The following is a 12,126-nucleotide window of genomic DNA, read 5'->3' as shown; positions in this document are numbered from 1 at the left end:
AGGAAAGTAAAGGATATTTTTCAATTTCTGCTGTATGTCTCCATTCAGTCACTGCATTATTACCTGCCAACTACTATATCAAGAATGAGAGACACGACATTAAAAATGATAGCTACCATCTTTACCCTCGTGTGTTTTACAGTTTAATTGAGAGCATGCTATCTGGTCCAATTATGTATATCTTGGCTAAATTCTGAGAAGAGAAGTTTAAGTGACTAGTGAATCTGAATATCTTTAAATATAGCTTACACTGATAAAATTTAATATGAAAAGTATGCTTATCCATAAATTTTAAAATATTGGAAATGTAAATCTTACCTATAGTACTGACTGCCTCACACACTTCTTTTCTGCACTCCTAGTTATCACCATCATCCCAGATGACCAGAGAAAATAGAAGGAGGTGGGAGGAGTAGTGTAATGGTTATGCAAAGAAACTCTCATGCCTGACTCACCAAAGTCCAAGGTTCAGTCTCCTAAACACCACAAGCCAGAGCTAAGCAGTGTTCTGGTAGGAAGAAAGGAAGGGGAAAAGAAAAGGAAAGGAAAGACAAGAAGAAAGTGGTGCAGTGTGGTCCGGGAGGTGGTACAGTGGTGAAGCTTTGGATTCTCAGGCATGAGGTCCTGAGTTCGATCCCCGGCAGCACATGTGCCAGAGTGATGTCTGGTTCTTTCTCTCTCCTATCTTTCTCATAAATAAATAAAAATATTAAAAAAAAAAAAAAAAAGAAAAAGAAAGTGGTGCAGAGCTCTGAGAGGTGTGGGCAATAAGGAAAGCAGTGCTGAACAAGGCTTGGTAGAAGGTCAACTTAATAAGAAGAGACAGTAATTCAAAGATGGAAAGGACCTGTGAAGCTGAAAGATATGCACACCCTCACACACACACATACACACACACATACACACACACATACAAAATCCCTGCAAGTTGGGGAATCAGAAAAAGAATCATTATAAATCATTTATTAGAATTAGGCTTAAAGAGACACAAGTATTCTCCTTGGAAATCAATCTTGCTGGAAAGAAGTCAAGAGAAGATTCTATAAGTGTGGCCTAATTTATTAAACTATTGTAGTATTAAAATTATTCAGTAGATTCTCCTTAGTAGTCTGACCTAGATTCTGGATCTTTATCTTACATGCGTTGTATTCTGGCATGGATGGGCTCATGGTCACTTCTCTAAACAGGAAACTTTAACGGGCAGTGTGATATGTGAACTGAGAGCTGCCGTAGTATTGAGAAGTGCCATTGTCAAATCAGTTTTGCAGATGAATTGATCCTAAGTTATATAAATCATGGCCTGTCTTTATTTCTTTGTCTTCACATTCTGTGGTTTTATTTCCCACTTTGGATGGGTTCGTGAACTCAAGCATGTAGCGTTTTATTATGTGGCCTCAACACTTCAATTTTCTAGATTCTCATTTGCTGAGTGAATTACATTCCAAGTAGTGAGAAAGGAGAATTCAGTGGGCTCATCTGGTATTCTAGGGATCAGGAGCTCTTGTATTGGTTCAAAATCATAGGTTTCCCAAAGTTACCAGTGGTTTCTCTCAGTCAGTAATGGAAATTCAGTTTTGAATGGAAAGAAATATATTGAATACTCAATGAGAAAATTTTTCAGCCAAGAATATTCTACCCTGCTAGACTGTCATTCAGATTAGAGACAGAGGGATAAAAACAATCTCAGACATAAAATAGTTGAAGGAATCAAACTATCATACAAGCTAATGGACCACAAAAAGGGCAGTTCTGATCCATTTTGTCCCAAAGGACACAATGTCATCTTTTTTTTTTTTTTACTACAGAATAATATTCCATGGAACATATATCCTATGACTTCTATAGCCATTCACCTGTTGATGGGCATTTAGGCTGCCTCCGCTTTTTGGCTATTGTGAATAATGTAGCTATGAACAAGAGGGGTGCATATGTCTCTTCTAATTTGTGTTTAAGTAAAGACAGTTTATTGTTTGTTTGTTTGTTTTGATAAATCCATGTGTTTCAATTCTTTATATTGCTCACATGAGCAAAACTATCTTGTTGTAGTCTTTCAGAAAAATACAGGCCATTTGGTAACAGATATAAGCTATATAAAGAGAGTCCTTGGTGTCTTCTGCTTTTAAACTGCTGCTTGAACAGTCATACCCAGGCATAGAGATTTCTGTTTAACCTGGACTCTTCTTTTTTCCTCTTCCTTTTTTTTCTATTCTTTTTTTCAAATTTTTAAATTTATTATTATCTTTTTTATTATATAGAGACAGCCAGAAATCAAGAGGGTAAGAGGAGATACAGAGGGAGAGAGACAGAAAAACACCTGCAGCCCTGCTTCACTACTCGTAAAGTTTTCTCCCTGCAGGTGGAGACTGGGAGCTCATAAACCCGGGTCCTTGCACTTTGTAACATGTGCTTTCAACCAAGTGCGCCACCATCTGGCCCCACTCTTCCTCTTTTTACTATCTCTTCCCTTTCCATTCACTCTCTGCTTCCATTGCAGACTGAAGAGGGCTCAGGAATCTGTCAGCAAACTGACAGCGGAGAAGAAAGTGGAGACAAAGAAAATCAACCCCACAGCTAGTCTGGTGAGATATGTTTTGTTTGTTTGTTTGTTTGTTTTTTAATCAACATGACCTCAAGATTCTTCACTTAAATATAGATACACCCATTAGTCTGTCTGAAATTCAAGGATAAAGTGCAGAGGTGTGGCAGGGAGTATCCAGCTTCTGGTAAGGAAGCATATGGGGGGGGGGGCGGTGAAGGGTAGAGAGTAAGGAATTAAAACATAGCTTCTTGTGGCCTCCCTCCAAAAATCCCACACCTTGAAAAAAAAAAAAAAGAACAAGTTTAGTCATTTGTCATCTTCTGTCCTTCCTGCTATGATGTCTTTTGTCTCAAAGCATCTAAGAAATATTTACATGTTCCCTCTCTTCCTTTTCCCTTTAAAGAAAAGCGATTTGCTAGTTGGGAACATTGAGAGGCAGACAGATACAGCCTACCTAAGGTCACTACAAAGGGCTAAGAAAACCATGACGACACTCTGGAGTCTGTTGTCACTGCCTGGATTAGGAGCTGACAGCCTCATCATCCTTCCAGGCTTTGAAAAGAACCCCTGCACAATCTGGTTTCTGGTTGGGATTACAATGAATCTCAACCCTCATGTCCCTGGCCTTGTGGGAACAGCTCAAAGTTCATCTTAGCCACTTCATTAGTAGTGAGACCTTAATGGGGCCTTATTTCTGGATCACACCAGAAGCAAATGATAGTCCTTTGCTTCTTTCTTTTCAGAGAGCAGACAAGAGGGCCATGATGTTCCCTTTGCTTTAACAGTTGTTTTGGAGATGAGTCAAGATGTGCAAAGTTCCCAGCACAGAAGAGCTCAAGGAATGTTAGCCCTGGGCAGGGGTAGATAGCATAATGGCTATGCAAACAGACTCTCATGCTTGAGGCTCCAAAGTCCTAGGTTCAGTCTTCTGCACCACCATACGTCAGGGCTGAGCAGTACTCTGGTAAAATATTATAATAATAGTAATAATAACAATAATGATAATAAAATAAAAAAAGAAATGTTAGCCCTGGTTCTTGTGATTGATTGACATGATTTTCACTCATTTCTCCCTTCTTCCTCTCCCTCCACACTCCCCCCTCCTCCATTTTTCTTTTGCTTTTTTCTTTTTTCCCCTGGGAAGGAGCAATGAGTACTTCCTGTCCCTGCTTCCTGGACCCTGCTGGGGCACAGTGACTTGATTTATCCTTGTGTGCTACAAGAACTTTTTGCTTTGCCAGCTGCTTTGCAGATGCTTTGGTAATCTGAGTGTGGTTATTTATCCTTTTTAAGTGTCAATTTATTATTTAATGTCAATTTTTTTAATGAAAGAGTAAGAAGGAAAGAAAACCAGGGCATCACTCTGACATATGTGACACTGGGGATTGAACTTGGGACCTCCTAACTTGAGAGCCCAACACTTTATCCACTGCACTAGCTCCCAGGTTGCAGGATTATTTTTTGTTGATTGATAGATTGTTATCTTGTAGAATAGCCCATTCAGCAGCTAAATGAAGGTTGAGTAAGACTAATGAATCAGAAATGGAGAAGGTGGGACCACATTCCTTTTCCAAGGAAGCCGTGGTCAGTTCACATCGTCTAGGCCCATGTGATGGTGAATTCAGTATATGTGTTTGTATATTTTCAGAAGCAGTAGACTAAACCTGACTTTTTTAAGACCAGAGCACTGTTCAACTCTGGTTTCTGGTAGCTCATGGGAATGAAATCTGGGACTTCAGAGCCTTTGTCATGAAAATTCTTTTGCATAACTATTACACTGTTTTCCCCAGATTAACCTGATTTAAAAAAAAAAAAATTATCCATATGAAAGAAAGATGAGAGAGAGAACCAAAACTTCACTCTGGCACACGATGTTTGCGATCAAACTCAAGACCTCAGGCTTGAGCATCCAATGCTTCATTCACTGCACCACCTTTCAGACTGATGAACCTGATTTTTATCTTCCCCCTCCGCCAGCTTGTACTCCTTACTCCAGAGCAGTTATCTGGACCTCAAGTCTAGCTTTCATAGCCTAAAACATTAGAGGCAGAGAGAATTGTTTCAGCCCTGTGACAGAGGGGAATAGTGGAGCTACTAGACTCTTTTGAGATGGTCCCTGCCACCAGCAATGTCCAGTTGTGAACATCAGTTTCTCTTAGGATTATTTGGTTTGGGTGGAAATTAGAGAAGACTTTATAAACTGAATAACTTATTTTTTTTTTTTTTTTTTTTGCCTGCTGGAACTTTTGTGCCACCATTCCCACTCAACAGAAACAAAGCAGAGAGGGAGAGATAAATAGAGAAGGGAAGACAGAAGGAGAAACACCATAGCTCCACTCCACCATGATGAAACTTCCTCTGGTGCAGGTACTCCTGTGTGGTGCCACGGACTTGAACCCAGGTCTTTACATATGATAAAGTGTGTGCTCTCCCTGGTGAGCTATCACCCAGTCTCTGGATTCAATTTCTCAAGTCAGGGATGGTGTTCAGACTCCAGATGTATTTAAAAATCTCCAACTTGAGTTTATTTCTAGACTAGTTTTTAATTCACTGTAACAACTCACAAGCAAGTGAGAACTCGTTCATTCGAGATGGAGTTGTATCTGTTCTTTCCAAGGAATATTCTTCTCCCTTTTCTTTTTCAGTTTCTGTCCACCCTCCCCAAAGACCAGGAACACCCATCCATCTTTAATACATTTAGTTCCTCAAGTTCCAAGAATTCACGAGGGTCTGTGTTTCTTGCTTATTGTTGACTCATACCAGTGGACTGCCATGTCACCTGTCATGGCATCCCATGCCAAATTGGGGCCGAAAGCACTAACCACATCTTTCCTCACCAAGCAGTAGGGCCACAACATCTCCATTTCTCATGACTTGTTTAGTAAAAGGCTGTCATTGGGAGGAAAGCTTAGGGAGAGCCAAGCAGAGCATTTGGGGTAAGATAGAAACCATTTTACATTCTACAGAGAAGAAATATAGTCATCTTCCACTTTTCTTCAGCTTAGTTTAGCGTCCATTAAACTTGGAAACAGTGTCTATTTATATGTAGACTCCTTATATAAATAGCCAACATTCTTGGACGTTTTTCTAATTTTGTTAGTGGACCTTGAATGGGGATAAGAGGAATTCATGAATAAGACTATGACATGTGGATTTTGTCACAAAAGAATAGAACATAGCATGCTGAAGGTCAACATTGCTGGTGGGTATATTCAGTTTATTGGCAGATTAGTTTTTGTTGTTATTTTGGAGTATAAGGGTGATAGGTTTGGAGGGATAGGTAACTGAGGGTTTCAGGTAAAAGACAGACACACTCTATTTCCTAGGTGTCCGGTACAAATTCTTCCATGTTGTAGACTTCTCAAAATCCAAAAAAGGTGAAGGCTTGAGGAAGGAATGATAATTAACTCGTTTTTCTTTAATAATAGAAAGAAAGACTGCGTCAGAAGGAAGCCAGTGTGACCACCAGCTAACAGAGACACCCGAACATGATGACAACAGGGACATGGTACCTTGTATGAGCTTTGACAACACCAGTGCTACAGAAAGTTCTTGACAGAGCTATTCAGTGTTTGTTATGCCTATTTCTTTCCGAGGCTTTCTGCAGTGAGCATCCCAGAACTTCTTGCAAGTCTCTTTCTAAATCACAGAAACCATTAAAAAAACTGACATAATAGCATATTTGAGTACTGTCTCTTGTAGAGGTCCAAAGTTTACTCTAAAATCAGAAGCACTAATAAAAATCCTTAACATTTTTTTAAGTGGAGATTTCAGACTTTCTGAGCCAAGCTTGCTATATGTAAATTTGTGACAGAAGGATAGAAGAATCTTTTATGGCAACTTCCTGGTGAAATTTCAAGCTTCAGTCTTTACTTGCTGCTGGTATTGGTCTTCATTTTGATCCTAGTGCAGCAAGATCCTGATATGTCTTTCTTGCCAAAAATCTTAAAGCTTACCAAAATTATATTTAAGAAGTATCTGCCTTTGTATTTCCCAAAGCAGAGAGGAATGGTTATTTTGTTGTTGCTGTTGTTGTTCCTGCTGCTGCTATTCACATAGTGGAAAAGAGAAAATGGAATTGCACATGGATAGAGAAGGGGTTAGTCAGCCACTTGCCTCCTCCTGGAGAGCCAGTTGTAATGCAGAAAGTTGATACCAAAAAAAAAAAAAAAAATGGGGAGTCGGGCTGTAGCGCAGTGGGTTAAGCGCAGGTGGCGCAAAGCACAAGGACTGGCATAAGGATCCCGGTTCGAACCCCGGCTCCCCACCTGCAGGGGAGTCGCTTCACAGGCGGTGAAGCAGGTCTGCAGGTGTCTATCTTTCTCTCTTCTCTGTCTTCCCCTCCTCTCTCCATTTCTCTCTGTCCTATCCAACAATGACAACAACAATAATAACTACAACAATAAAACAACAAGGGCAACAAAAGGGAATAAATAAATAAAATAAAAATATAAAAAAAAATGCTTGTATATAAAAAAAAAAGTTGACATAGCCAATATGAGCAATCCATTCTTCTGGTTTTATTGTTATCTCACTGTGGTTTATTGAACCAGAAGGGACTCCACACTCCAACTCCTAGAAAAGTCCGTGACACCTGAGCAAGGTCAGGCCTGGAAGCAAAGCACTTGCTCAAACAAGCTTCTGAGGATTTGAGCACATCAGACCTTTCAAGAATGGGTGATACCACAATGGCACGCAGCTGAGCTCTGCATTATTATGGTCCAGGCTGTGTGAGGCTTGCTCCCTCTCTCTGCCCCCTGGAGATAGTTTACAGACAGAGGAGCAAGATCTGCTCTTTTGTCATGACCTTCGCTTATGGGTATGAAGTGGAAGTCTTCAATGTTAAAAAGTTCAAAGCAGAAAACAGCCCTTTATACTGACATAAAAAAGGCAGTGATGACATTAAAATTAAACCTCAAGTGGAGTATGTACTTTTTTGTGACCTCTGGGGCCTTTCTAGCCTCTTGAGTCACAAAGGAAACCACCTGGCCTTTTCAAAAACCCTGGTATTTTTTTTTCTTCTTGAGTCATCATTCTTTGAATCCTTCTTGGGAAAGGAAATGTGGAAGAATGAGGCAGGTGACTTAAGAATAGCATTAATGACTACCATGTATTGACTGAAGCAGAAGGCACCTGAACTTTCTCTTCCAGTTAGTGGAAGATGGTCTACAGATGGGCAAGAACCTTGAAATGCTAAGCAATCCAGCATCCATGTGTGGCTTCTTCTGTCCTCATCATCTCCCCAGAATCTTTCAGCTGCCAGATGACTGTGCACCCACCAAGGACATACCTTCCAGTCATCAGCCCCCTCAGGGAACCTGATAAAAGATATCAACTAATTAATTAAAGTGACACCCTATCTTAATATTATGCACAGCCAGGATCAAATCAAATGTCAGAAGCTATATTTATGCTGGTGCTAACCACTCTCTCAAAAGAAAGGAATGTGATAACATGGTTGACTCGGTTGTTTTTGTTTTTCTGAATTCCCAAATAAAAGGATGCAGCAAGCAAACTTGAAAAGCTGGTAGGGGGCTTCCATAACTAAAAGAAGACATATGCAAAAAAGTTTCTTAACTCTACCTTCTTCTACGATATCTCTTCATTCTCACTGAGCTGTGAGGGAAACCAAGGAAATTCATTTTTTCAATTTCAGACAAACCCCAACGACAGCTCCACTAGGCCCTATGACACTATTCTAGTATTATCATACAGAAGAAAAATGCCTGTTTTGTCCACAGCATGGCAGTCAGCCTTGAGTTCAGTGAGGCCAGCACTCATCTAAATCCTTATGGATCCTTCTAGACTTGATGACCTCAAGCAGCAGACTGCTATTAGGGGAATCCTATAGTCATTTGAGGTCTCTCAAAGTCACCAGAGCATGAAGCAATCACTGAAGGTCAGCAGGACTTTCCCTTTGGCCACAGACCCTGTAAACAACTTTCATGGAACTAACGGATATTTATGCTAAAGGATAATGTGGAGAAACACTTAACTTGAGAGAACTATAAAATGCAGCCAGGGTTGGATTGCATCTGGATGGATAGACTGTCAGTACAATACCAATTTCAAGAGCGCAAAGACTACCTGGCTTTGTTGGGGAAATCTGATTATTTTATTTAAAAAGCAAAAAGTGTGAAATGCAGCACAAGTGTATCAGGGCAAAAGAAGAGAGTTTTTGTTACTCCCTACTAGTGTGAGACCCACAACATGTCTCTGAACACCCACTCTAACCCCACAGATGTGCCACACTGTCAATATAGCCTTCACTGCTCAATTAATTCAGTGTTCAGCAGAGGTCCCCAAGAATTCTGCCAGGTAGAGTCCTTAAAAATTAGCCTTAAAATTAGCCTTCTAGAGTGTGGTTGAGGTATATCCAATGCAACAAGTGCCTCTAAACTTTTTATGGAGAGGAAGTAGTGGGGGAAAAGTTCTGGCAAACCAAGTTTCATTTGCTGCCTTAAACACAACCCATTCTGAAGAGTGGCTACCATTGCTTCTTTGTCAAAAACTAGTTGGGCTGAAGTTCAGATTCTTGCCTGGCTATCGAGATCTATCAAATATCACACCAAGACATTGTGTAAATAGGTTAGGTACAAAATCCCACATCTGTGAGGTGTATAAAATCAGGTTAAAAAGAGCTATGCTGTTATATGACTTTTTATTTGTTTAGAGTGTTGAAGTCTCCTACTAAATATTGTGCTGCTATCGATGTATTTCTGTAGCTCTTTCAGTAAATGTCTGATGTATTTAGATGGCTCCTCTTTGGGTGTGTAAATGTTAATAATTTTTAAGTCATCTTGGTTTACTGAGTCTCTGAGCATTATGTAATGTTTATGCCTGATTTTTATTACTTTATTTATTTTCAAGTCTTGTGTCAGGTATGAGAATAGTTGTCCCAGCCATTTTTTTGTGATCCTTTAGTTTGTATGATAGTTTTCCATCCTTTCAACTTTGTTACATGACTTTTAACCCAAGAAGAGGCAGCTTACGGTAGCAGGGGATGAGAGCCACTATGGTCAGCAAAAGTAAATGAATCTGATGATGGCAGTGGCCCTGAGGTCACAAATGATGGACCTGCTGCCCTCTGAGTCCTTATGTTGTCATTCATGATGTCTCTTGAAACATTCACTGGAAGAACCTGGAGAATATGGAGAAAGAAGTCAAGGAAGATAAGGAATCTCAGTGGTACAGTTGTGCCTTAATAGTCCCTAGAAGAAGTAAATTAGTACTATAGTGGGGGAATTGAATGCCTTATTGTATGCTGATCTCCAAACCTCTCATCCCCTGCCTCCATCCCTCTGTAAGGACAACAGAAGCTACAGAGCCTTCCTTGGACACCTCTTTTCCCCCACTTGAAAGGAAAGGTATTTATTAAATGAAGACCTTCTCTGATGGTGGAGAAACTGGAAGATCCCAAGGAAGTTCTTATGGCAAGGGGCTGGGGTGGGGGGAGTGAAAATTGCCACAGAGATGAAGTCATAGGTATGCTTCTTTCCATGGACCATAATCAGATGATGTCCTAGAAAAGATGGAAATGTACTTTTGGTAAAGATTTGATGGCTGGAAAGGTATTTCATACTGCCTGCAATGAGGTTGTTTTTATCTTGACTACAGTCTTGCTTTCTTTCTGGTATTTTCTCACCTGTGATTGTGTGTGTGTGTGGTGTGTGTGTGTGTGTGTGTGTGTGTGTGTGTGTGTGTGTGTGTGTGTGTGTGTCCCATGCCTGTTGTCATTAAGCAAGTCACTGTGTTCATCAGCACAGCTAACAGCACCTCAGCAGTGGGAGTGTGGTATGTGGACAATGAACAGTCTCCAATAACCAGATATTATAACACTTTCAAGAAAACCTCTTCACTCTTTCTCTGACATCTGAAATATGTCTACTTTATAATAACCTTTCCCTCCCCAAGTAAAGATAAATCCAGTTCAGGACTTTCTGTGTCAAAGAGATTGAAGATACCCACCCCCAAAGGGTAACTGTCCCCCACCCCCAATATCTGATTCAGATAACTGGCATAGCATTTTAAAAGGAGTTTCAATTATCTTTAAAGATTGAGAGTGAGAACTGCCTCTATGTGAGTTCCATTTTTTTCTTTCATCCTTTTTATCTTATCAGAAACAAATAAATAACCAAAAACTGGAAGGGAAAAATGAAACATCAGCAGACTTGGTACTTTGCAAGTAAGTTAATTAGTTCCTGAGTCATACATGCACAAAAGTGGACACGGGCCTAGCAGCAAGGGAGATGGTTCAGCAGGTAGAGTGTATTCCTTGCATGCATGGCACAATGCTTTCGAGTTCCTGCACTGCATGTGACAAAATAGTGTTTTGATCTCTTGTTTTCTTTAATTAATACATATCTTTTTTTAATAGTCTTAGTAGCTCTGTTTCCTATCGCCTCAAATAACTTCATTTCTAAGTCCACTAGCAATTGAATCCAAGTATAATTTAGCTAGCTAGACAGCTACAGTAGGTCTATTTTTTATCATATCTGTACCCCTGCCTATTGTTGACACCTTGTTAGAAGCACTTAGTATTAATTTCACAGTTTCTCCTTTGCCCTCCCAAAGACTGGGCAATCTATCAGTCTTTCCCAAGTCATCACCCTGCTAGAATGTAGTAGACTCAAGAAAGTTTCAACAAATGAAGCTTGAAAGTGCTTCAGCAGCCTTATATGTTCCAAGACTCTTCATCAACACTGATAGAAACAGCATTCAGAAAATGTGAAGCTATCAACTTACTTGGAAATGTGAAGACATGAAAATGGCAGCTAGTTAAGTCAGTCTTTTAAGACCCTGTTACAAATTTAAGTTTCTGCTAAAGAAGTCTTCATGGAAGCAATTAGGGCTCACTCAGTATATGGTGGTCTCTCTTCAAATGGAGGTTTTTTTTTTTTTTTTTTTTTATCTTCTTTCTATTCTCAGCCCCTCTCCCAGCCACCCTGGTGACAGGCAATAGCAAGTCCTATTCATCCTTCCCCTCCCCTTCTCTACTATCACAGTTCACTTTACTTACTAGCTCAAATGAACTCAGACTATGTTTTTGAATATTATGTCTGTGAAGTTCTTGTTCATGAGTGTCTTCATTCTATGATTTGGGAAGGATTGACTTATTCTCAGTTTTCTATATGAAAGTGGTAGTTAAAGTACTTTATTCTGTCCATAGTCATATAATTCTCTTTTTTTTTTTCATTTTAAGTGTGCTAAGAATATCCTGTCTGTCTCCTGAAAGTTGGTCTAAATACTTCTGCAGGCTGTTCTTTCTACGCTTTGTGGGAAATTTGATAGTGTTGAGCTAGAAAAATATAAATAAGCCGATAGTATCTGGCAGAAACTCACCCCCAAAGAATTTAGTATTCTCCATAAACACATTTCCTAAAGTCTTAAAAGAGAATTTTTCAGGAGGCTGGGCATTAACACAATGTGTTAAGCACACACGGTGTGAAGCACAAGAACAGGTGCGAGGATCCCAGTTCAAGCCCCCGGCTCACCACCTTCAGGGAATCACTTCACAAGTGGTGAAGCAGGTCTGCAGGTATATATATTTCTCCCTCTCTGACTTCCCCTCCTCTCTCAATTTCTCT

General features: G+C 39.9%; 1 protein-coding gene across 5 annotated transcripts in view; it reads left to right on the top strand.

Moving 5' to 3' along the window:
* The window catches only part of FMN1 (formin 1), a 446,009-nt gene extending 436,710 nt beyond the window's left edge, over positions 1-9,299 (top strand). For all 5 annotated transcript variants that reach the window (XM_007521682.3, XM_060175174.1, XM_060175177.1 and 2 more), the window contains 2 exons: positions 2,495-2,579; positions 5,968-9,299. In XM_007521682.3, the coding sequence (XP_007521744.2) occupies positions 2,495-2,579; positions 5,968-6,012 (130 nt within the window). In that variant the 3' untranslated portion in view covers positions 6,013-9,299. The remainder of the gene's footprint in view (positions 1-2,494; positions 2,580-5,967) is intronic.
* The last annotated feature ends 2,827 nt before the right edge of the window (positions 9,300-12,126 follow it).

The sequence above is a fragment of the Erinaceus europaeus genome, chromosome 16 (assembly GCF_950295315.1).
Source record: "Erinaceus europaeus chromosome 16, mEriEur2.1, whole genome shotgun sequence".
Lineage (NCBI taxonomy): Eukaryota > Metazoa > Chordata > Mammalia > Eulipotyphla > Erinaceidae > Erinaceus > Erinaceus europaeus.
This window is presented reverse-complemented; position numbering and strand designations above follow the sequence as displayed.